A 26,879-nucleotide genomic window follows, 5' to 3' on the forward strand; every position below is an offset into this window, starting at 1 on the left:
CTCCAGCCCCGACATACAGACCCCGGACTATCAGCATCCAGCCTGGAGCTGGCAGGATCAGACCCTCAGCACAGTAAGTGTCATGTATGGGGGATATTCGGGAGGACACAACATCATCATCATCATCAATATTATTATATTCTTCTCATTGTGCTGAGCTTCACCTCTAGTCAGCAAAGGGGCGAGGAACAAACACATAAGAGACCACCCAGGGGTCTCTGGTCTCCAGGGGCTGCCAGGGATTTGTTCTATATAGAAGGGTAATAGGAAAATGCTAGAAGGGCAATTCCTCTATATGACGAGGCTCCTGCTGCCAGTAATGGGCACAGGAATCTGTTCTGAGCCTTTCTATATATAATTGCGCCATGTTACCTTCTCCACAGACTAGGATTTATAGCGCGCGGTATTATATCACATTGTACATATTACACTACAGCATCTTACAGAATCTGCGCCATATTATGCAGCATTCTATTATCTATAGATTAGTGCGGAAATCCTATTCTGTTATATATTAACCCCTACATTGCCATGCATACATTTTTTCCTGCATTTTTGGGAGATGAGCACGGTGACCGGATTGTGGACGCACGGCGTAAATATTTTAATACTCTGATAAATTGACCTTTCACAGACACAGTGATACCAAATGTATATAGAGAGATTTATATTTACTTATTTTTAATTTTTGGAACAGGGAAAAGAAAGCGATTTAAACCTGTATTATTATTTTTTATTTTGTAAAAAATAAATATTTTAAAAAATTATATATATATATATATATATGTATGTATATATATATATATATATATGTATATATATATATATATACACACAGTGGGGAAAATAAGTATTTGATCCACTGCCGATTTTACATGTTTTCCCAGCTACAAAGAATGGAGAGGTTTGTAATTTTTATCATAGCTACACTTCACCTTTGAGAGACAAAATCTAATAATAAAAAAAATCAGAAAATCACATTATTTGCATTTTATTGCATGAAATAAGTATTTGATACAATAGAAAAAACAGAACTTAATATTTGGTACAGAAATCTTTATTTGCAATTACAGAGGTCAGACGTTTTCTGTAGTTCTTGACCAGGTTTGCACACACTGCAGGGATTTTGGCCCCCTCCTCCACGCAGATCTTCTCCAGATCCTTCAGGTTTCGGGGCTGTCGCTGGGCAACATTGGGCTCCTCCATAGATTTTCTATTGGGTTCAGGTCCGGAGACTGGCTAGGCCACTCCAGGACCTTGAAATGCTTCTTATGTAGCCACACCTTAGTTGCCCTGGCTGTGTTTTTTTGGGTCATTGTCATGCTGGAAGACCCAGCCACGACTTATCTTCAATGCTCTTACTGAGGGAAGGAGGTTGTTGGCCAAAATCTCACGATACATGACCCTATTCATCCTCCCCCCAATACGGTGCAGTCATCCAGTCCCCTTTGCAGAAAAAGCACCAAAGTATGATGTTTCCACCACCATGCTTCATTGTTGGGATGGTGTTCTTGGGGCTAAAATCATGCTTCTTCTTCTTCCAAACACAGCGAATAGAGTTTATACCAAAAAGTTATTTTTTGGTCTCATCTGACCACATGACCTTCTCCCATGCCTCCTCTGAATCATTCAGATGGTCATTGACAAACTTCAAATCATCCTGGACATGTGCTGGCTTGAGCAGGGGGACCTTGCGTGCCCTGGTGGATTTTAATCTATGACTGCGTACTGTGTTACTAACGGTAATGTTTGATACTGTGGTCTCAGCTCTCTTCAGATCATTGACCAGGTCCTCCTGTGTAGTTCTGGGCTGATTCCTGACCTTTCACAGAATCATCATTACCCCACATGGTGAGATTTTGCATGGAGCCTACGACCGAGGAAGATTGACAGTCATCTTGTGTTTCTTCTATTTTCTAATAATTATTCCAACATTTTTTGCCCTCTCACCAAGCTGCTCAACTCTTGTCCTCTGTCATGTTCCCAAAATATCCTGTTTCATGTCTTGAAGTTTTGTGAAAGGGTTTAAAAAAGTTTATTCCTTATTCGCGTTCATTAAAGAAGAGATGGCGCCCACGTTTCTTCACCCCATCATATAAACACAGGCGACCTTCTGTAAACCTTCCTGGCAGGAGGCCGGCTTCTCAGGCCTGGGTCCCATCACCTTATCTCCCTGCTGTCATTCCCAACTTCTGCTCATTAAGACTGGAAATAATGGAAGAAGATGGAGCTGTAGTGCTGAGCAGGCGGACATGATGGAGCTGATAGTCCTATGTGGTTCTCCGGGACCGTATCAGACATGAAAGTCTTAGATACAGCAGCACAGTACACAGTATCACACAGGATAGGGTTAGATACATCAAGTGAGGAGACTATCACAGAGCATAGGCTTAGATATATAAAATTAGGTATACAGCTCATGGTAGGATTAGATACACTGATCAAAAAAACAGTTTAACACATAATAGGATTAGATGCACAGGTCAATAGACAGTATCTCACATGATAGGCGCAGAAAAATAGCTACATAGACAGTATCACACAGGATATGGTTAGATACACAGATTGGTAGACAGGATCACACAGAATAAGCTTAGATACACAGCTAAGTAGACAGGATCACGCAGAATAAGCTTAGATACATAGCTCAGTAGACAGGATCACACAGAAGCTTAGATACATACTCAGTAGACAGGATCACACAATAAGCTTAGATACATAGCTCAGTGGACAGTATCACAAGATAGAATTACATACATCACGTTAGTAGACAGTATCACACATGATAGGATTAGATGCTTGGATAGTATACATGACAGGCTTGGATGCATAGCACAGCAGACAGTATCACACATGACAGGTTGGATACATCAGCTCAGCAGACAGTATCACACACGATAGGCTTAGATACTCAGCTCAGCAGACAGTATCACACATGATAGGCTTAGATACTCAGCTCAGCAGACAGTATCACACATGACAGGTTGGATACATCAGCTCAGCAGACAGTATCACACATGATAGGCTTAGATACTCAGCTCAGCAGACAGTATCACACATGATAGGCTTAGATACTCAGCTCAGCAGACAGTATCACACATGATAGGCTTAGATACTCAGCTCAGCAGACAGTATCACAGGTTAGGATTAGATGCGTAAAGACCTTTATCGGTTCTGGGACAAGTCTGTCAAACATCAGCCCGTCAGGATCAGTGGGGTCATAGAAGGTCTCTAACAGGGAGTTGGGTGGATAAGGAAGGTCAGATCTCACCCTGGTGCCTCCTCTCCATTTATTTAAGTTTTTTTTTATCCACATTTTATTTACGTTACATTTTTTATTTTATTTATTTTTTTCTTTTTCTATATCCTTTTACCACATAAAAGCATTTCATTCATTAGTTAATTCTTTTATTTCAATACCAAAAGGAGCGAGGGCCTTGCTCTAGGCTTACAATCTATAAGATAGGTGTGGGGTAAAGGACATCTTCAAGCATTCGGTCTGAGTCCTGAGTGAGCTTGCCCCGGCTTAAATCCAGGTTCTGTTCTTTTTTGGTTCCCGTTGCTCCCCTAATAGTTTAGATTTTTCAAAGCCGCCCTACGGTTCCAATAATATTTAGTGCTAATTTTTGTGGTTTAACGACCAAGATGGATTATTTGAGGGCACGTCATTAGGCTGCTCTACATAGTTACCCTGTGAGCACCTTCCCTATGGATCATTATGGAGAAGACAGGAGCGGTTTATTATTACTTCTGTCTTCTCTTTTTTGCACTCAGTCAGATCTAAGTAGTCAATGAAAACCTCGTCAGTGCTGATGCTTCTGTAGGACCTGGCGATCACCAGATCACCAGGGGTCTGTCCATCACGGCCGAGCTGCTGGGCACTAGCAGACCCAGGTCGTCTTTTTTGGTGAAACGTGTCACTGTATAGGACTGTTTCCCCTGTAACTGGGGCTTCTATAGGCTTCCCAAACGGGGTACACTGTCCACACTGAGTTACTTTATGTGGATTTTGGAGTAGATTCTGCTCTGAAATCCACATCAAATTCTCTTAAATAAGCTTCCTACTCAACTTAACGTGAAAACGCTCCGATAATGCAAATGATGCTGTTTTCTTTTTTCTGTTTTTCTTTCCACAAGTTGTTTGTAAGAACAAACTTGTCGTTTTTTTGCTAGAAAAAAATTTGACGACAGATTTAATATAAGCGCAAAAAATGGCCCGTGCCAAAAACATGTTCTCGTTTTTAATGTGGATTATTGGATTTACAAAACACTGACAAAATAATTAAAAATTAAAATTGAGATTTTTAGGAGCAAAACAGTAACACAGTGATGACAAGTGATGACAAGAATCTGCATAATTAATCATATGCTAAATAGCTGCAAGTCAAATGTATGCATGAGATAGCCAAGATGGTTGTCTGTATGGTAGTGTCATGTCCAAAGCTGTAGCGGATGGTAAGATGTGGGGACCGAAAGTCAAAAGGTCCAAATATTGTTACCCTTTGGCTCAGCACTGTATATATACACACTCACACACATATATACCCACAGTCACACATATATATATATACACACACACACATACACACACATATATATATCCCCACACTCACACATATATATATATATATACACACACTTCCACATACACACATATATATATCTACACTCATACATACATATACCCACACTCACACATATATATACACACACATATATATACACACTCACACATACAGTGGGGCAAAAAAGTATTTAGTCAGTCAGCAATAGTGCAAGTTCCACCACTTAAAAAGATGAGAGGCGTCTGTAATTTACATCATAGGTAGACCTCAACTATGGGAGACAAACTGAGAAAAAAAAATCCAGAAAATCACATTGTCTGTTTTTTTAACATTTTATTTGCATATTATGGTGGAAAATAAGTATTTGGTCAGAAACAAAATTTCATCTCAATGCTTTGTAATATATCCTTTGTTGGCAATGACAGAGGTCAAACGTTTTCTGTAAGTCTTCACAAGGTTGCCACACACTGTTGTTGGTATGTTGGCCCATTCCTCCATGCAGATCTCCTCTAGAGCAGTGATGTTTTTGGCTTTTCGCTTGGCAACACGGACTTTCAACTCCCTCCAAAGGTTTTCTATAGGGTTGAGATCTGGAGACTGGCTAGGCCACTCCAGGACCTTGAAATGCTTCTTACGAAGCCACTCCTTCGTTGCCCTGGCGGTGTGCTTTGGATCATTGTCATGTTGAAAGACCGAGCCACGTTTCATCTTCAATGCCCTTGCTGATGGAAGGAGGTTTGCACTCACAATCTCACGATACATGGCCCCATTCATTCTTTCATGTACCCGGATCAGTCGTCCTGGCCCCTTTGCAGAGAAACAGCCCCAAAGCATGATGTTTCCACCACCATGCTTTACAGTAGGTATGGTGTTTAATGGATGCAACTCAGTATTCTTTTTCCTCCAAACAAGACAAGTTGTGTTTCTACCACACAGTTCCAGTTTGGTTTCATCAGACCATAGGACATTCTCCCAAAACTCCTCTGGATCATCCAAATGCTCTCTAGCAAACTTCAGACGGGCCCAGACATGTACTGGCTTAAGCAGTGGGACACGTCTGGCACTGCAGGATCTGAGTCCATGGTGGCGTAGTGTGTTACTTATGGTAGGCCTTGTTACATTGGTCCCAGCTCTCTGCAGTTCATTCACTAGGTCCCCCCGCGTGGTTCTGGGATTTTTGCTCACCGTTCTTGTGATCATTCTGACCCCACGGGGTGGGATTTTGCGTGGAGCCCCAGATCGAGGGAGATTATCAGTGATCTTGTATGTCTTCCATTTTCTAATTATTGCTCCCACTGTTGATTTCTTCACTCCAAGCTGGTTGGCTATTGCAGATTCAGTCTTCCCAGCCTGGTGCAGGGCTACAATTTTGTTTCTGGTGTCCTTTGACAGCTCTTTGGTCTTCACCATAGTGGTGTTTGGAGTCAGACTGTTTGAGGGTGTGCACAGGTGTCTTTTTATACTGATAACAAGTTTAAACAGGTGCCATTACTACAGGTAATGAGTGGAGGAAAGGGGAGACTCTTAAAGAAGAAGTTACAGGTCTGTGAGAGCCAGAAATCTTGATTGTTTGTTTCTGACCAAATACTTATTTTCCACCATAATATGCAAAAAAAATGATAAAAAAACAGACGATGTGATTTTCTGGATTTTTTTTTCTCAGTTTGTCTCCCATAGTTGAGGTCTACCTATGATGTAAATTACAGACGCCTCTCATCTTTTTAAGTGGTGGAACTTGCACTATTGCTGACTGACTAAATACTTTTTTTGCCCCACTGTATATATATATATATATATATATATATACACTCATACATACATATACCCACACTCACACATACACACACATATAAATACACACACTTACACATATATACATACTCACACATACACACATATATATACACACTCACACATATATACAGACTAGCACATACACACTCACACAAATATATACATACACTCACACATATATACACACTCACACACATACATATACACAAATATATGTACACACTCACAAATACTCACATATATATATATATATATATATATATATATATATATATATATATATATATATATATATATATATATATATACACACACACAATCACACATACATGCAGACAGACATATACACACGCTCACGCACACTGTTAACTCTCTGGAAACATCTCTGCAGACATACAGCTGAATTGTGACTGCAACCTGATCCTAGTAACCACATACAATATGTGCCAAGGCCTGAACTTTGAGGTTTTGGATTGATTTCCACTCGTCAGCAGAATTCCCTCTTATTTTTTCTTCTTTTGTTTCCCGGGTATATTAAGGTAATGAAGAAGCTGAGATCAGTGTACCAGACTGGGTGCGCCTCTTGTGATGTTGGCTGCTGCCATCATTGCCATGTGTATACAAGAAGTTCACCCAAGTGATAGTATTAAAGGGGTTGTCCTTTCTTAGGGTGCTCTCACACTGCATGTTGTCACCCGGTTGTTGGTCCCATTGGGGCTTACGTCTGAACCCCTGCAAAACAGAATTCGAGCATATACACCGACAGAGCCATAGACTATAATGGTGCCAACAGAGCGAAGATGTGCTCTGTCATGCATAATTTCCGGGCGTGTACACCTACTGGAGACTACTACGTCAGAGTCTGCTTCCAATAGGCGCTCACACCCAACAATTTTAGACCCCATCCTCCAATATTCTCTGTTATGCAACCTGTTCATGCAATACAATACCGCTTTGTGTCCACATCCCTGACGGTCCAGCGTGGAATTGATTACACCCTCTCATGGTGTTTCACTAGAGTAAATTGAGTATGACGGTATAATATGCCCAGGAACCATTTGAGTGGGCCATGCAGAGGGAAAACGGGAAGGCAGAGCCATTGCAAATTTGATCAAGGATTATCCCCATTATCTCCATACGATATAAAAGAATTATTTCAGTGAAAGATTATTTTTGACTAGCTGAAGAGCCCGGCGTTGCCTGGGCATAGTAAATATCTGTGGTTAGTTATAGCACCTCACTTTTTCCCCCTCACACCTCTCATTTTCTCCCTCACTCCTCTCATTCCCCCCTAACACTTGTCATTTCGACCTCACATCTGTCATTTTCTGATCACTACACTATTTTCCCTCACTCCTCTCATTTTGCACTCACACCTTTTCATTTTCACCTCAGTATATACATGTTTGTCATCTCCCTTATATATAGTATACACCTGTATGTCATCTCCTGTATATATTATATATACCTGTATGTCATCTCCTGTATATAGTATATACCTGTGTGTCATCTCGCCTGTATATAGTATATACCTGTATGTCATCTTCTATATATAGCATATACCTGTATGTCATCTCCTGTATATACTATATACCTGTAGGTCATCTGCTCCTGTATATAGTATATACCTGTGTGTCAGCTCCTCCTGTATATACCTGTATGTCATCTCCTCCTCTATATAGTATATACCTGTGTGTCATCTCTCCTGTATATAGTATATATCTGTGTGTCATCTCCCCTGTATATAGTATATACCTGTGTGTCATCTCCTCCTGTATTAGACTTCGTTCACACGTTATTTGCTTAGTATTTTTACCTCAGTATTTGTAAGCTAAATTGGCAGCATGATAAATCCCCAGCCAACAGGAAGCCCTCCCCCCTGGCAGTATATATTAGCTCACACATACACATAATAGACAGGTCATGTGACTGACAGCTGCCGTATTTCCTATATGGTACATTTGTTGCTCTTGTAGTTTGTCTGCTTATTAATCAGATTTTTATTTTTGAAGGATAATACCAGACTCTTGTGTGTTTTAGGGTGAGTTTCGTTTGTCAAGTTGTGTGTTGAGTTGCGTGTGGCGACATGCATGTAGCGACTTTTGTGAGATGAGTTTTGTGTGGCGACATGCGTGTAGCAACTTTTTGTGTGTCGAGTTGCATGTGACAGGTAAGTGTAGCAAGTTGTGTGCAGCAAGTTTTGCGCATGGCGAGTTTTGCGCGTGGCGTGTTTTATGTGTGGTGCCTTTTGAGTATGTGCAAGTTTTGTGTGAGGCAACTTTTGCATGTGTTGCAACTTTTGTGCATGTGGCAATTTTTCCGCGTGTGCAAGTTTTGCATGTGGCAAGTTTTCCATGAGGTGAGTTTTGCACTTGTGGCGAGTTTTGCGTGAGCCTAGTTTTTGCATGTGGCGAGTTTTGCGCGTGGCGAGTTTTGAGTGCCGACTTTTGTGTTTTGACTTTTATGTGGCGAGGTTGGTGTATGTGTGGTGAAATGTGTGCTGAGGGTAATATGTGTTCAAGCACGTGGTAGTGTGTGGCGCATTTTGTGTGTGTGTTCATATCCCCGTGTGTGGTGAGTATCCCATGTCGGGGCCCCACCTTAGCAACTGTATGATATATACTCTTTGGCGCCATCGCTCTCACTCTTTAAGTCCCCCTTGTTCACATCTGGCAGCTGTCAATTTGCCTCCAACACTTTTCCTTTCACTTTTCCCCATTATGTAGATAGGGGCAAAATTGTTTGGTGAATTGGAAAGCGCAGGGTTAAAATTTCGCCTCACAACATAGCCTATGAGGCTCTCGGGGTCCAGACGTGTGACTGTGCAAAATTTTGTGGCTGTAGCTGCGACGCCTCCAACACTTTTCCTTTCACTTTATTCCCCATTATGTAGATAGGGGCAAAATTGTTTGGTGAATTGGAACGTGCGGGGTTAAAATTTCGCATCACAACATAGCCTATGACGCTCTCGGGGTCCAGACGTGTGAGTGTGCAAAATTTTGTGGCTGTAGCTGCGACGGTGCAGATGCCAATCCCGGACATACATACACACACACACACACACACACACACACACACACACACACATTCAGCTTTATATATTAGATTACACACCTAAGAATTCTTACCGAAATTTTCCAGTGGGTGTGAATAGTTAAACCCAATTAGTATGTATGGTACGCAGACGCCTGAATGTGCTGACAACTCTACTCATTGGTTAGGAAACAGCTTCAACAGGGTTCCTTCCCATCATTATTGCATTATTATGTCTATCGGGCCGGTAGGGCTTGGGACTTGACTAGCGTGGTGTAGTTCACAGACCTTGAATGGCGTGGGTCTGGATATCAAGTTTTGATGGCACAGTCTGGTTCATGGACCTTGACTGGTGTCATCTGGATCCCGCTCATGGACATACAAAAACCCACTGGTTCGGGTCTCCTGGCATGTCCGGGTGTCTTTGCCTCGGCGCCCCTCTCAGCGCACGTCCTGCTCGTCCCACTAGTTGGTCCCACTTCCCGCCTTGTCACTCCAGACTCTGTATCAGGAAAAGGCGTCATGAAGGTCACCTGACCTGGTGCTCTATCTAAATTCATCCTTCCAAAAACTCTTCCTCTTCCTGTTGGTTCCGCAGGATTCTGCTTAGGGAGTGGGTGGTAGTCTCCAGATACAAATGGCGCACAGTGCTGGGGAATCTCATCTTCTATAGCACACCCTCCTACAAATCCACCATTCCCTTGGATCGATCCTTTGATCATCAGTTGTGCTAAGTCCCTGGGCAGCCCAACTATTACAAAATGGAGAGTGTTCATGTGGGAAGATTTCTTTGAGCAGTTGCAGTATAAAAGGCGGCCCTGGCGGCAGCCATCTCTGACATGTGGGGTCTTGCTGCTATTCCACACGCTAAGCAATGTCTTTAATCTACCATCTACTCCTGATGATTCCAATAGGTAAAACGTGTCAAGATACGGAAATTTGAGGATTCTAGTGCAGATCTGGACACGAGGAAACGTACATAGGGGAAGTTAACTAGCGTCCTTCTTGGGACGTCTCTCCTAATCATCCTGTTTAGGATATTCGACAACGACTGAATGTACTTCTTAGAACACCATCTCCAGCCATCCTTTTTAGGACACTTCTCCTTATATCCCACCGATTAGGATGGTATTCAATTGATTTATGGTCCTAACGGGGACATGAGGTTAATAAACTCAAATTGGTCAAGATGGCTGAACTTCCGATAAAGGACGCTATTGCCAATTATGCTCCTAAGGACGCTACTGTATATATCCCACCGATAGGGAATTACCGTATATACTCGAGTAAAAGCCGACCCGAGTATAAGCCGACCCCCCTAATTTTGCCACAAAAAACTGGGAAAACTTATTGACTCGAGTATAAGCCTAGGGTGGGAAATGCAGCAGCTACCGGTGAATTTCAAAAATAAAAATAGATGCTCCATACCGTCCATACCCCATAAGATGCTCCATATAAAGCTGTGCCACATATAATGCTCCATACTGTTCATTATTGCCCCATAGATGTGCCATATAGTGCTCTGCACCGTTCATTATTGCCCCATAGCTGTGCCATATAGTGCTCTGCACCGTTCATTATTGCCCCATAGATGTGCCATATAGTGCTCTGCATCGTTCATTACTGCCCCATAGCTGTGCCATATAGTGCTCTGCGCCGTTCATAATTGCCCCATAGCTGTGCCATATAGTGCTCTGCGCCGTTCATTATTGCCCCATAGCTGTGCCATATAGTGCTCTGCACTGTTCATTATTGCCCCATAGCTGCCATATAGTGTTCTGCGCCGTTCAGTATTGTCCCATAGCTGTGCCATATAGTGCTCTGCACCGTTCATTATTGCCCCATATCTGCAATATAGTGCTCTGCGCCATTCATTATTGTCCTATAGCTGTGCCATATAGTGCTCTGCACCGTTCATTATTGCCCCATAGCTGTGGCATATAGTGCTCTGCGCCGTTCATTATTGTCCCATAGCTGTGCCATATAGTGCTCTGCACCGTTCATTATTTCCCCATAGCTGTGTCATATAGTGCTCTGCACCGTTAATTATTGCCCCATAGCTGTGCCATATAGTGCTCTGCACTGTTCATTATTGCCCCATAGCTGCCATATAGTGCTCTGCACCGTTCATTATTGCCCCATAGCTGTGCCATATAGTGCTCTGCCCCGTTCATTATTGCCCCATAGCTGTGCCCTACAGTGCTCTGCACCGTTCATTATTGTCCCATAGCTGTGCCATATAGTGCTCTGCGCCATTCATTATTGCCCCATAGCTGTGCCATACAGTGCTCTGCACCGTTCATTATTGCCCCATAGCTGTGCCATACAGTGCTCTGCACCGTTCATTATTGTCCCATAGCTGTGCCATACAGTGCTCTGCACCGTTCATTATTGCCCCATAGCTGTGCCATATAGTGCTCTGCACCGTTCATTATTGTCCCATAGCTGTGCCATACAGTGCTCTGCACCGTTCATTATTGCCCCATAGCTGTGCCATATAGTGCTCTGCACCGTTCATTATTGTCCCATAGCTGTGCCATATAGTGCTCTGCACCATTCATTATTGTCCCATAGCTGTGCCATATAGTGCTCTGCACCATTCATTATTGCCCCATAGCTGTGCCATACAGTGCTCTGCACCGTTCATTATTGCTCCATAGCTGTGCCATATAGTGCTCTGCAGCATTCATATTTCCTCATAGCTGTGCCATATAGTGCTCTGCACCGTTCAGTATTGCCCCATAGCTGCCGTATTGCCCCATAGCTGTGCCATAGAAAGCTGTGCACCGTTCAGTATTGCCCCATAGCTGTGCAATGGAAAGCTCTGCCATTGCTGCTGCTGCAATAAAAAAAAAAACGCCATACTCACCTTTCTTGCTTGCAGCTCCCGGCGTCCGGTCCCGGCGTCTCTCCGCACTGACTGATCAGGCAGAGGGCGCCGCGCACACTATATGCGTCATCGCGCCCTCTGACCTGCACAGTCAGAGCGGAGCGACGCCGGGAAGATGGAGCGACGCCAGGAAGATGGAGCGACGCCCGGCGTGTGGAACGGGGACAGGTGAATATGATATACTTACCTGCTCCCGGCGTCCCGCTCCCTCTGCCTGTCACACGGTCTTCGGTGCCGCAGCCTCTTCCTCTATCAGCGGTCACCAGCACCGCTGATTAGAGAAATGAATATGCGGCTCCACCCCTATGGGAGGTGGAGCCGCGTATTCATTTCTCTAATGAGCGGTCCCACGTGACCGCTGAAGAGGAGAAGAACTGCAGCACCGAAGACCGTGTGACGGGCATGGGGAGCGCCAGGATCGCCGGGACTAGGTAAGTATGCCTCAGCGCCCCCTCACCCGCCGACCCTGCCGCCCACCGTGACTCGAGTATAAGCCGAGAGGGGCACTTTCAGCCCAAAATTTTGGCCTGAAAATCTCGGCTTATACTCGAGTATATACGGGTAATTCAAATAGTCTAGGGTCCTAATTCAGACATAAGGGAAATATACTAAAATCGGGCGAGGCTATCGAATATCCTTTTGACACCACGTCTTCCAAGCATCCTTCTTAGGACCTTAACCACAGTCTTTACACCATGTAGTACAAAAAATTGGGGTGTTACCAAATGGATCCATAGTCCCAATTTAAACATAGGGTGCACAATATCCTCATAGTGCAAAGTAATCAAACATCCTTTTGAATACTCTAAACCATTCTCCTTAGGAGGATAACCACCAACCAGAAGTGAACCCAACTGTCCCCTATGGGAAACGTACCACTATCCATGTTCCATGCGCTACACTGGGGTGAAATTTAATTTATTACTTAACTAAATTTTAAGTCCTGACCTGTAATAGCACAAGAATAAGACTGCACAATTACCGGGCTTCCATGATCAGTAATTTGGTTTTGAAAGTGGTTATGATAATATATTCCTCCTAGAAAAAAACCCAGAATGAAATATTTGAAAAAAACCCAGAATGAAATATTTGAAGAATGTTCTATATTAATAATTGTACCTTTTATATAAAATTTTGCATTCCTAGAAACCAAAACCTGAATTTGGCCATCCCTCTCTGTCAGAACAGTGCGTACAAAAATTGTGCATTTGATTCCACATGAAATACAGAAAATACTTAGAGAACGACTGAGCTTCAGAAGCTGCAATATCAGCTGTGATACCGGGCTTCAGTGCTTATTAGGGGAAAAAGTCCTTCCCGATTTCTTGTATGGCAATCAGACTAGTTCCCTGGATCAACGTCCCATCACAGAATCTAGTGCCCATAACCTGTAATATTACATTTTTCTAGGAAGTCATCCATGCCCTTTTTGTACTTTTGAAGTAAATCAACCATTGTGTGGTACAGAGTTTCATAGTCTCACTGCTTTTACAGTAAAGAATCCATAGTCTCATTGCTCTTACAGTAAAGAATCCATAGTCTCACTGCTCTTACAGTGAAGAATCCATAGTCTCACTGCACTTACAGTAAATAATCCATAGTCTCACTGCTCTTACAGTAAAGAATCCATAGTCTTACTGCTTACAGTAAAGAATCCATAGTCTCACTGTTTGTAAAGTAAATAATCCATAGTCTCACTGCTGTTACAGTAAATAATCCAGTCTCACTGCTCTTACAGTAAAGAATCCTTAGTCTCACTGTTCACACAGTAAATAATCCATAGTCTTACTACTTACAGTAAATAATCCATAGTCTCACTGTTTGTAAAGTAAATAATCCGTAGTCTCACTGCTCTTACAGTAAAGAATCCAGGCTCACTGCTCTTACAGTAAAGAATCCTTAGTCTCACTGCTCTTACAGTAAAGAATCCATAGTCTCGCTGTTTGTAAAGTAAATAATCCATAGTCTCACTGCTCTTACAGTAAAGAATCCAGTCTCACTGCTCTTACAGTAAAGAATCCATAGTCTCACTGCTCTTATAATTAATCCATAATCTTACTGCTCTTACAGTAAAGAATCTGCGTCTGTGATTATGACCTTCTGTCCTCTGGATGTAGAGGATGACCCCTTGTCACCATCTCAGGCCTAGGTGTATAAAGCTCATTATACAGATCTCTGTACTGTTCCCTCACATTTGTACAGTGTAATAAGAGCCTTGATTTTTCCAAACTGAATAACCCAAAGTCTGATAACCTGTCTTGTTCCTGCAGTCACCCATTCCCTTAATAACCTTGGCTGCTTTTCTCTCCACCGGCACTAGATCAGCTACATCTTCTCATACACCAGAGACCAAAATTGCAGCCAGTATAAGTGTGGTCGCACTACTGACTTGTATAGAGGCAAAACTATGTCCTCGTCATAAGTATCTATGTCTCTTTTAGTGCATCCCATTATTTTATTTGCCTTGGCAGCAGCTGTCTGGCAGTGGTCACTAAAGATGAGTTTGCCATCCACCCATGTCTTTTACCCAGTGTTTTACGATGTACAATACAAAACAATATTATGGGACGTGTTAGCCAGAAAAATCGATGTAAATACTTATGCCCCCAAAATTGAGAAAAGTATTCAAAGAGTGATACTGTTATGAACAGGTAATTCAGAACCACAATGGACATTGAAATTCAGAGCACACAAAAAGACCTGACAATTACCAAAAAACAGGACGAGCTCTGAGACGTGGGAACTCTGCTGACCGCAATCCCTAATCCTATCCAACCACACTAGAGGTAGCCGTGGAGCGCTCCTGACCAGACCTATGCGCCTCAAGCACAGCCTGAGAAACTAGCTAGCCCTGAAGATAGAAAAATAAGCCTACCTTGCCTCAGAGAGATACCCCAAAGGAAAAGGCAGCCCCCCACATATAATGACTGTGAGTTGAGATGAAAATACAAACGCAGAGATTAAATAGATTTAGCAAAGTGAGGCCCGACTAACTGAACAGACCGAGGATAGGAAAGATTACTTTGCGGTCAACACAAAACCCTACAAACAACCACGCAGAGGGGGCAAAAAGACCCTCCGCACCGACTAACGGTACGGAGGTGCTCCCTCTGCGTCCCAGAGCTTCCAGCAAGCAAGAAAAACCAATAAAGCAAGCTGGACAGAAAAAATAGCAAACAAAAATAACACATGCAAAACTTAGCTTATGCAGAGCAGACAGGCCACAGGAACGATCCAGGAGGAAGCAAGACCAATACTAGAACAATGACTGGAGGCCAGGAGCAAAGCACTAGGTGGAGTTAAATAGAGCAGCACCTAACGACTTCACCACATCACCTGAGGAAGGAAACTCAGAAGCCGCAGTACCACTCACATCCACCAACGGAAGCTCATAGGCAGAATCAGCCGAAGTACCACTTGTGACCACAGGAGGGAGCTCTGCCACGGAATTCACAACAGTACCCCCCCCCCTTGAGGAGGGGTCACCGAACCCTCACCAGAGCCCCCAGGCCGACCAGGATGAGCCACATGAAAGGCACGAACAAGATCGGCAGCATGGACATCAGAGGCAAAGACCCAGGAATTATCTTCCTGACCATAACCCTTCCACTTAACCAGATACTGGAGTTTCCGTCTCGAAACACGAGAATCCAAAATCTTCTCCACAATATACTCCAACTCCCCCTCCACCAAAACCGGGGCAGGAGGATCAACAGATGGAACCATTGGTGCCACGTATCTCCGCAACAATGACCTATGGAATACGTTATGGATGGAAAAAGAATCTGGAAGGGTCAAACGAAAAGACACAGGATTAAGAACCTCAGAAATCCTATACGGACCAATGAAACGAGGCTTAAACTTAGGAGAGGAAACCTTCATAGGAATATGATGAGATGACAACCAAACCAAATCCCCAACACGAAGTCGGGGACCCACACAGAGTCTGCGATTAGCGAAACGTTGAGCCTTCTCCTGGGACAAAGTCAAATTGTCCACTACATGAGTCCAAATCTGCTGTAACCTGTCCACCACAGTATCCACACCAGGACAGTCCGAAGACTCAACCTGCCCTGAAGAGAAACAAGGATGGAACCCAGAATTGCAGAAAAACGGCGAAACCAAGGTAGCCGAGCTGGCCCGATTATTAAGGGCGAACTCAGCCAAAGGCAAGAAGGACACCCAATCATCCTGATCAGCAGAAACGAAGCATCTCAGATATGTTTCCAAGGTCTGATTGGTTCGTTCGGTCTGGCCATTTGTCTGAGGATGGAAAGCCGAGGAAAAAGACAAATCAATGCCCATCCTAGCACAAAAGGCTCGCCAAAACCTCGAAACAAACTGGAAACCTCTGTCAGAAACGATGTTCTCTGGAATGCCATGTAAACGAACCACATGCTGGAAGAACAATGGCACCAAATCAGAGGAGGAAGGTAATTTAGACAAGGGTACCAAATGGATCATCTTAGAGAAGCGATCACAAACCACCCAAATGACCGACATTTTTTGAGAGACGGGGAGATCCGAAATAAAATCCATAGAGATATGTGTCCAAGGCCTCTTCGGGACCGGCAAGGGCAAAAGCAACCCACTGGCACGAGAACAGCAGGGCTTAGCCCGAGCACAAATCCCACAGGACTGCACAAAAGAACGCACATCCCGCGACAGAGACGGCCACCAAAAGGATCTAGCCACTAACTCTCTGGTACCAAAGATTCCAGGATGACCAGCCAACACCGAACAATGAACCTCAGAGATAACTTTATTCGTCCACCTATCAGGGACAAACAGTTTCTCCGCTGGGCAACGATCAGGTTTATTAGCCTGAAATTTTTGCAGCACCCGCCGCAAATCAGGGGAAATGGCAGACAAAATTACTCCCTCTTTGAGAATACCCGCCGGCTCAGACAAACCCGGAGAGTCGGGCACAAAACTCCTAGATAGGGCATCCGCCTTCACATTTTTATAGCCCGGAAGGTACGAAACCACAAAGTCAAAACGGGAGAAAAACAGCGACCAACGAGCCTGTCTAGGATTCAACCATTTGGCAGACTCGAGATAAGTCAAGTTCTTGTGATCAGTCAAGACCACCACGCGATGCTTAGCTCCTTCAAGCCAATGACGCCACTCCTCGAATGCCCACTTCATGGCCAGCAACTCTCGATTGCCAACATCATAATTTCGCTCAGCAGGCGAAAACTTCCTGGAAAAGAAGGCGCATGGCTTCATCACCGAGCAATCAGACCCTCTTTGCGACAAAACAGCCCCCGCTCCAATTTCAGAAGCATCAACCTCGACCTGGAATGGAAGCGAAACATCTGGTTGACACAACACAGGGGCAGAAGAAAAACGACGCTTTAACTCTTGAAAAGCTTCCACAGCAGCAGAAGACCAATTGACCACATCAGCACCCTTCTTGGTCAAATCGGTCAATGGTTTAGCAATACTAGAAAAATTACAGATGAAGCGACGATAAAAATTAGCAAAGCCCAGGAACTTTTGCAGACTCTTCAGAGATGTCGGCTGAGTCCAATCATAGATGGCCTGGACCTTAACAGGGTCCATCTCGATAGTAGAAGGGGAAAAAATGAACCCCAAAAATGAAACCTTCTGAACACCAAAAAGACACTTTGATCCCTTCACAAACAAAGAATTAGCACGCAGGACCTGGAACACCATTCTGACCTGCTTCACATGAGACTCCCAATCATCCGAGAAGACCAAAATATCATCCAAGTATACAATGAGGAATTTATCCAGGTACTCTCGGAAGATGTCATGCATAAAGGACTGAAACACCGATGGAGCATTGGCAAGTCCGAATGGCATAACCAGGTACTCAAAATGGCCCCAAGGCGTATTAAATGCAGTTTTCCATTCATCGCCCCGCTTAATACGCACAAGATTATACGCACCACGAAGATCTATCTTGGTGAACCAACTAGCCCCCTTGATCCGAGCAAACAAATCAGATAGCAGCGGCAAGGGGTACTGAAATTTGACCGTGATTTTATTTAGAAGGCGGTAATCTATACAAGGTCTCAGCGAACCATCCTTCTTGGCCACAAAAAAGAACCCCGCTCCCAATGGCGACGATGACGGGCGAATATGACCCTTCTCCAAGGACTCCTTCACGTAACTCCGCATAGCGGCGTGCTCAGGCACAGATAAATTAAACAGTCGACCTTTAGGAAACTTACTACCAGGAATCAAATCGATAGCACAATCACAATCCCTATGCGGAGGTAGGGCATTGGACTTGGGCTCATCAAATACATCCTGGTAATCAGACAAGAACTCTGGGACCTCAGAAGGGGTGGATGACGAAATAGACAGAAATGGGACATCACCATGTACCCCCTGACAACCCCAGCTGGACACAGACATTGATTTCCAATCTAATACTGGGTTATGGACTTGTAGCCATGGCAACCCCAACACGACCACATCATGCAGATTATGCAACACCAGAAAGCGAATATCCTCCTGATGTGCAGGAGCCATGCACATGGTCAGCTGGGTCCAGTACTGAGGCTTATTCTTGGCCAAAGGCGTAGCATCAATTCCTCTCAATGGAATAGGACACTGCAAGGGCTCCAAGAAAAACCCACAACGCCTAGCATACTCCAAGTCCATCAAATTCAGGGCAGCGCCTGAATCCACAAATGCCATGACAGAATAAGATGACAAAGAGCAGATCAAAGTAATGGACAAAAGAAATTTTTACTGTACCGTACCAATGGTGGCAGACCTAGCGAACCGCTTAGTGCGCTTAGGACAATCGGAGATAGCATGGGTGGAATAACAATAGTAGAAACACAGCCCATTCTGACGTCTGTGTTCTTGCCGTTCAGCTCTGGTCAAAGTCCTATCGCACTGCATAGGCTCAGGTTTTTGCTCAGATAATACCGCCAAATGGTGCACAGATTTACGCTCACGCAAGCGTCGACCGATCTGAATGGCCAAAGACAGACTCATTCAGACCAGCAGGCATAGGAAATCCCACCATGACATCCTTAAGGGCTTCAGAGAGACCCTTTCTGAAAATAGCTGCCAGCGCAACTTCATTCCATTGAGTGAGCACGGACCACTTTCTAAACTTCTGACAATAAATCTCTATCTCATCCTGACCCTGACACAGAGCCAGCAAATTTTTCTCTGCCTGATCCACCGAATTAGGTTCATCGTACAGCAATCTGAGCGCCAGGAAAAACGCATCAATATTACATAATGCAGGATCTCCTGGCGCAAGGGAAAATGCCCAGTCTTGAGGGTCGCCACGTAATAAAGAAATAATAATCCTAACTTGTTGAACTGGGTCACCAGAGGATCGAGGTTTCAAAGCCAGAAACAGTTTACAATTATTTTTGAAACTCAATAAGAATTCTTGGTTCTAACATAGAATTCTGAACCACAAAGTCTTGAATATTTTGTACTCTTGCAGTGAGATGATCCACACATGAAGACAGACCTTTAATGTCCATCACTACACCTGTGTCCTGAACCACCCAAATGTCTAGGGGAAAAAAAAGGCAAAACACAGTGCAAAGAAAAAAAAATGGTCTCAGAACTTCTTTTTTCCCTCTATTGAGAAGCATTAGTACTTTGGTCCTCCAGTACTGTTATGAACAGGTAATTCAGAACCACAATGGACATTGAAGTTCAGAGCACACAAAGTGACCTGACAATTACCAAAAAACATAGGACGAGCTCTGAGACGTGGGAACTCTGCTGACCGCAATCCCTAATCCTATCCAACCACACTAGAGGTAGCCGTGGAGCGCTCCTGACCAGACCTATGCGCCTCGAGCACAGCCTGAGAAACTAGCTAGCCCTGAAGATAGAAAAATAAGCCTACCTTGCCTCAGAGAGATACCCCAAAGGAAAAGGCAGCCCCCCACATATAATGACTGTGAGTTGAGATGAAAATACAAACGCAGAGATTAAATAGATTTAGCAAAGTGAGGCCCGACTAACTGAACAGACCGAGGATAGGAAAGATTGCTTTGCGGTCAACACAAAACCCTACAAACAACCACGCAGAGGGGGCAAAAAGACCCTCCGCACCGACTAACGGTACGGAGGTGCTCCCTCTGCGTCCCAGAGCTTCCAGCAAGCAAGAAAAACCAATAAAGCAAGCTGGACAGAAAAAATAGCAAACAAAAATAACACATGCAAAACTTAGCTTATGCAGAGCAGACAGGCCACAGGAACGATCCAGGAGGAAGCAAGACCAATACTAGAACAATGACTGGAGGCCAGGAGAAAAGCACTAGGTGGAGTTAAATAGAGCAGCACCTAACGACTTCACCACATCACCTGAGGAAGGAAACTCAGAAGCCGCAGTACCACTCACATCCACCAACGGAAGCTCATAGACAGAATCAGCCGAAGTACCACTTGTGACCACAGGAGGGAGCTCTGCCACGGAATTCACAACAGATACCTTTGTTGGCTAACCAGAGAAATTACATTTGCGAGCTTTCAAAGCTCAAGAGGTCCCTTCATCAGGCTTAGTCACTTGTAATATAGCCTGATTAAGGGGCCTTTTGAGCTATGAAGGCTTGCAATTTCTCTGGTTAGCCAATAAAGTTATCACTCCTTGAATACTTTTCTCAATTTTTTGGGGGCATAAGTATTTACCCAGTGTTTTACAATTTAGTATACAATTACTGTATATATTTTATTTCCTCTGCCCAAGTGCATAACTTTACATTTATCTACATTGAATTGTCATTTCTCAGCCCAAGCCTCCAGCTTATCCTTCTGCAACCAGAACCATATTTAGTGCCCAAGCAATACAATCGTACAGTCTACAAATAAATAATCCATACAATGCCCATAAAGCGTTAGTTTCTTGAATAACGCTGCCCAACCAATAAACTAGGGAATGAAGCTGCCATTCCATAGATTTGGCGACCAAGTGTGTGTTCAGGGCCAGTGGTGACACTTACGTTGGACCCGTAGAAGCGCTAGATACAGCGCGAAACGGCCGTCGTCGGCCCCTGCACATTCCTTCTGTCTCTGCACATCCCCCGAGCCGTGAAGATCTACCTGCACATGTCTCGATAAAGACTGTTTTTCACTCAAGGATCGGTGAGTGCTGCCGCATTTTTCTATGACAGGATTCACACTTACAGTTGTGGCTGTACCTCTAAAGATCCCCATACACATAAGCTTAATGTCGGCCAAAAACAGACGATTTTGGCAGGACTGTCTGACCATCTCAAGTGTGAGAAGTAGAAATGTAAGGTGGCAACTTAGGCCACGTTCCCACTTACAGTATTTGGTCAGTATTTTACCTCAGTATTTGTAAGCCAAAACCCAGAGTGGATCAAAAATACACAAGTGGTGCATATGTTTCTATTACACTTTTCCTCTGATTGTTCCACTCCTGGTTTTGGCTTACAAATACTGAGGTAAAATACTGACCAAATACTGAAGGTGGGAACGTGGCTTTACTCTCCTCTATTAAAAACACATGAAGACTGAGTATAGAACATTTTGGAGAGTTAGGTGTCGGTCGAGTGAGCGATTTAGGGTTTATTGGAACCCAAAGACCAACCCTGGGAGTCCTCCTTCAGACTACTCGAATGTTCACCATCGCCAACCGTTTGTCCTAGCAAATACATTATAAAAATCCAAGGCAGTCTTAAAGGGAAGCTGTTAGTATGATACTATTTATACACGTGTGTAGCTCTTTCGCAGACAAGTCCAGCAATAACTTTAAGTGGCCAGTCAGTACCTTTGTTACGGAGAAATCAGCATTTGAATTGATATGAGGCAAATGAGGCTGAAGAACTATGGTAGATCTGATGCCTCTGTCACTCCAGCTCTATTCCCCGTCCGTGACAGACTTCTCCTGCTTGACTGACAACTCCTTAATAATAACATTAATTTACTCACTCTTTCAGAAAACGGCCAAAATATGGAATGGCGCACTGGACATTATCATTGATTATGACTGTAACTACTCTGTTTTCCATTCCAGGACATATATGGTGATTTTGGACCTGGGATTATCTCAGATAATTTTACAATGAGCTTCTATTCAGTCATATGGGTAACCCTGCTGCCAAGTTTCTGCCAACCACAGTTATCCAGCGAATATGTCAACCTGAACAATGGAGGAGGCCAAGGTAAATGCACTTACACATTTGTGGTGCCACAGCAGAAAATCACTGGAGCTGTTTGCATTAGCACAGCTAAGTTCCCCGATGTTTTTGGAGTTAACAGAAGTGAAGTCGAGGAGTTAAAACAGGAACTTAGTCGTCAACAAACGGAGATCGAGAAAATTAAAAGGCTGGTAGATGTAGACCACGAGGTAGCCAATGAAATGGACCATCTGCGAAGAGAAGGCAGGAATATGGGATCCCGTCTCAGTCACCTGCATGTGCAGTTACTCCATGAAGTGCTTCAGAAAAAGAATGACTCAAAAGAAGTATTTCAGGGAGAGGATAAAGCAACCAATGCCACCTCTGAAGTACTCTCTTTGGCTTCAAAGTACCGAGATCTACAGGAAAAGTACAACTTTCTAACCTCACTAGTCAACAACCAGAGTCTGGTCATTGCGCGTTTAGAAGAGCAATGTCTACAAATCTTTGGTCGACGTCAATCAGACCAGGTAAGGTGGCCATCTATGATCAGTAATAGATTTGGGGAACATGGCCTTGGATTGACACATCTTTGTACCTATGGGTATCAAAAACATGATGTGTACAGGTAGGACTTTATAAGATACACAGACCTGGTTAAACCATATCAAGGGCATAGCTATAGAGGCAGATGTAGTAGTTACATCCTGGTCAAGACACCAGTATTACACATAGTTGGGGGTCCTAATAAAGCTTCTGGGCCCCAAAACCAAACTCTTTTAATTAGGCCACTAGACCTCTCAGTTCTGGCTATGGTAGGGAGGGACCTTTTATCATCTCAGATTCTAGACCCATTGTACAAATCCATCACTGGAACCCCTTTTTTTATTTTTTCAAAAGGAAGAGAGGGTAGACCGCATGAGGCAAGAGGGCCAAATTGAGGATAATTTGTTCTAACGGAATCAGAAGATGCCACCGGACAAAAAAAAAAAAATTGGGTTGATGGCAAACTGACTATATATGTGGACAAGTCACAGCGTAGAATCAGCCCATAATATTGTGGTAGGATTGTGAGGATGTGAAGGTATTCCAATTGAACTATGTGATGTTATACCTTGGACTAAATTTTGACACTGCTTACTCAGGAATCTGTGATTCTATATGAGCAATCATAAAAGGAAACTTTTTTCTCCCCAGAATTTATTTTATGATTGAATTGGACTCCATTGTTTTCCAATTCTTTTATTAAAATGGACAAGGATGTAAACAATATTGTAAAGGAATTTATAGCAAGAACCGCCTCTCGGTGATATGATGTTCCCTCGATACACATTCCACCAGGTGGAGAATGAATGGATAGGTAAAGGACACCAGTTCTCTCAAAGGCTGGGGTTGTAGATGTGTCCCATCAGCTGGACCTCTTTTCTCGAACACTGTTCTCAGCTGTAAGCAGTGATTGCTACCACTACAATGTTTTCTTTTGTTTATTGAAAACCACCCAATTCCACAGTGGAGCCAATAGATTGTCATTACTCAAATCAGTTTCTGTCTACCACTGAGGCTCACAATCTCATTGCTATGTCTCAAACAAACTGCAGGAAAATTGATTGATCTCCAGTTGGCTAGTCAGTATATTTTTGTAAGTGCGAGGAAACGGCAAAACTCGGAGAATTAAAGCAAACACGTGGAGAACATACAAACTCCATACTGATGTTGTCCTTAGTCAGATGAAACACAAGGCTCTGGACCAGCTAAGGTACAATGCTCACTAATGAACCACTGTGCTGCCCAATACGGTTCCCAGTAACGTTTTGTATATAGCTTTGTCTATTCATTTTGACTCTTATCTAGACGAAGCAGGTGGGTAGTGAGAACAAGTGGAAATTATTAAGACGAAGCAGTTGGGTAGTGAGAACAAGTGGAAATTATTAAGACGAAGCAGTTGGGTAGTGAGAACAAGTGGAAATTATTCATTCTTCATAGACTCAGAAAAACAATGGCATAACCATTTAATCATACTGTGTGCCTTTAGTTGTTGCCACCAAGCATCTGGGGGTCAAGGTATTTTTGAAGTAATGTCAAGAAAGATGACAAATCAATTACTTTAATTGTTTTTAGGTAAAATGGTCTTTAAATATCAGGTCATTTATTTTTCCAGGCATCAACTAGTTTGGCCTCCAGCAACTCCTCAGAAGGGAAGAAGAAACAAAATCGAGACACTGATGGGGAGGAGAAAGATGAAACTGCAAACAAGAAAGAAGTACTCCCAACACCAGAAACCAAGACAACCTCCAAAGCCCCAATTAGCAAAACAGAGTCCTCCAAATCTGAAGGTGCCTCATTTATAATGTCAAAAAGTCCCTAATAGGATGAACATCAAATACAGTGTAATGATATGAAATATAAATAGCCAAATTGTAATAATTTCATTACATAACATATTGTAGTAGAGTTCGAGATTCCTGTGGGCCATTATTGATCCATTGTCTTCTTCTCCATCAGGACCATGGGTGGATTGCTATGAAGTCTTCTTAGCTGGTCACCAATCCAGTGGTATCTATCTTCTGAAACCAAATAACAGCAACCAAATCATGCAGGCCTGGTGTGACCAAGAAATCAATGGAGGAGGGTGGACAGTGATCCAAAGACGACAGGATGGATCCACCAACTTCTTTAAAACTTGGCATAACTACAAAGTGAGAACAGCTTCACTCTTGAAAATATTTTCTACATTTTCACATTTTATAGTGTTCTTCCATGGAATCTTTTCTCTCGAACTGACAACTCTAAAGTTTGATCAACAGCTCACTGTCATAATATAGTTATATGGTGTTGTAACATGGCACACGCATCGGTTCTTACTAGGTTTCCATCAGAAAAAAATTGTGCCATTCGTACTTACGGTGCTCAAAATAGTTTGTATGCTAGCACAAGGACGATGTGGATCATAAGGCGTTATGTATGATGATCATTCACAATAACTGTTATATCTGTTGTCCTAGAAGACTTTGTTTCATAGTTTTAAGGTTGAAGGTAGACTTAAGTCCATCAAGTTCAACCTACTGCACAACATGTTGATCAAGAGGAAGGCAAAAACCCCATAGGGCAGACGTTAATATTAGGGGAAAAATTCCTTCCCGACTCAACATACGGCAATCAGATTAGTTCTCTGGATCAATGCCCATCACAGAATCTAGTGCCCATAACCTGTTATGTTTATCTAGAAAGACTCCAAACCAACTGGACTTTCTTTGTAATTTCCAATAAACTACATAAACAAAGAAGGTGCATCTTCTTTCTAGTAAGTGTTTTATTTCACCCCACAACTGGATTCACAGCCACATGGCTCAGTACAGCAATTATGATCATTCAGAATAACTTATATCTGTTGTCCTAGAAGCCTTGATACTGACAGGACTTTCTTTGCAATTTCCAATAAACTTTATAAACAAAGAAGGCACAGCTTGTTTTAGCTCATCCCACAGCTGGATTCACAGCCACATAGCTCAGTACAGCTGTATATCTTCCATGATGCTTATACCCATGTGCTGCATATAGACAGAAGAGCAGGAATCCCTCATATCTGTGTGTGCTGTCTATGGGAGACATCATAGCAGCTAGTCTCCATCCACTAGCTGATAGAGAACTGAAAATATGAGCTAGAGCCTGCAGAGTGGAAACTAGTGAAAGACGCAGGATACAACTCATGTAGTGAGAAAAGGGATGGTATATTCTATGTTTATGCACAGTTGATCAAGTACAGATAGTTATATATATTTTTTAATTTTGTTCTTTACTTTTATACAGCATGGATTTGGTAATTTGGACAACGAATATTGGTTGGGCCTTGAGAACATTTATTGGTTGACCAACCAAGGAAGTTACAAACTTCTAATTTTCATGGATGACTGGCAAGGAAGACAAGTCAGTGCGGAGTATGACCAGTTTCGGGTGGAACCAGAGAGCGACTTCTACCGGTTGCGACTGGGGCAATACCGTGGTACGGCTGGAGACTCCCTTTCCTGGCACAATGATAAGCAGTTTAGCACCTTGGATAAAGATCGGGACTCATACTCAGGTGAGGAACGTGGCAGAAGTATGGCTCTACTCAAAGACAAATATTCTGTTTATAGTGAAAATGCTAACAGTGGTTGTCCTTGGTTTGTGCTTCCAAATAGAGTTGACCGTTGGAGTGCAAGCTATGTCGAAAAACGTATTCCATACATAATGTTAAACTTTTTGGACAATTCTAACCACATCTTTCCCTTATCAGGTAACTGTGCCCATTTCCAGAAAGGCGGTTGGTGGTATAACATGTGCGCCCATTCCAACCTGAACGGAGTATGGTACCGTGGTGGACATTACCGCAGCCGCTACCAGGATGGAGTCTACTGGGCAGAGTTCCGTGGCGGAGCTTACTCTCTAAAGAAGGTTTCCATGCTTATAAAACCCAACAAACAGTGAACTTCTTGGAAGAAATAATAACCCTTCTTTTTTTTTTTT

The 26,879-nt window shown here is 43.2% G+C and overlaps 1 protein-coding gene across 1 annotated transcript; it reads left to right on the forward strand.

Annotated features, from left to right (window-relative positions):
• ANGPTL6 (angiopoietin like 6) lies at window positions 1–26,879 on the forward strand. Its single transcript, XM_069767062.1, has 6 exons — window positions 1–73; window positions 22,274–22,906; window positions 24,535–24,709; window positions 24,879–25,072; window positions 26,184–26,454; window positions 26,650–26,879. The coding sequence occupies exons 2-6, from the start codon at window positions 22,322–22,324 to the stop codon at window positions 26,838–26,840; spliced, it is 1,416 nt and encodes a 471-aa protein (XP_069623163.1). The 5' UTR covers window positions 1–73; window positions 22,274–22,321; the 3' UTR covers window positions 26,841–26,879.

Source organism: Ranitomeya imitator, chromosome 4, assembly GCF_032444005.1.
Source record: "Ranitomeya imitator isolate aRanImi1 chromosome 4, aRanImi1.pri, whole genome shotgun sequence".
Classification (NCBI taxonomy): Eukaryota; Metazoa; Chordata; class Amphibia; order Anura; family Dendrobatidae; genus Ranitomeya; species Ranitomeya imitator.

Coding starts and splice junctions, on each gene's coding strand:
- ANGPTL6 (XM_069767062.1), top strand. CDS start 22,322: ATGAGCTTCTATTCAGTCATATGGGTAACCCTGCTGCCAAGTTTCTGC. Junction 25,073..26,183: donor AAACTTGGCATAACTACAAA/GTGAGAACAGCT, acceptor ACTTTTATACAG/CATGGATTTGGTAATTTGGA. Junction 26,455..26,649: donor AGATCGGGACTCATACTCAG/GTGAGGAACGTG, acceptor TTCCCTTATCAG/GTAACTGTGCCCATTTCCAG.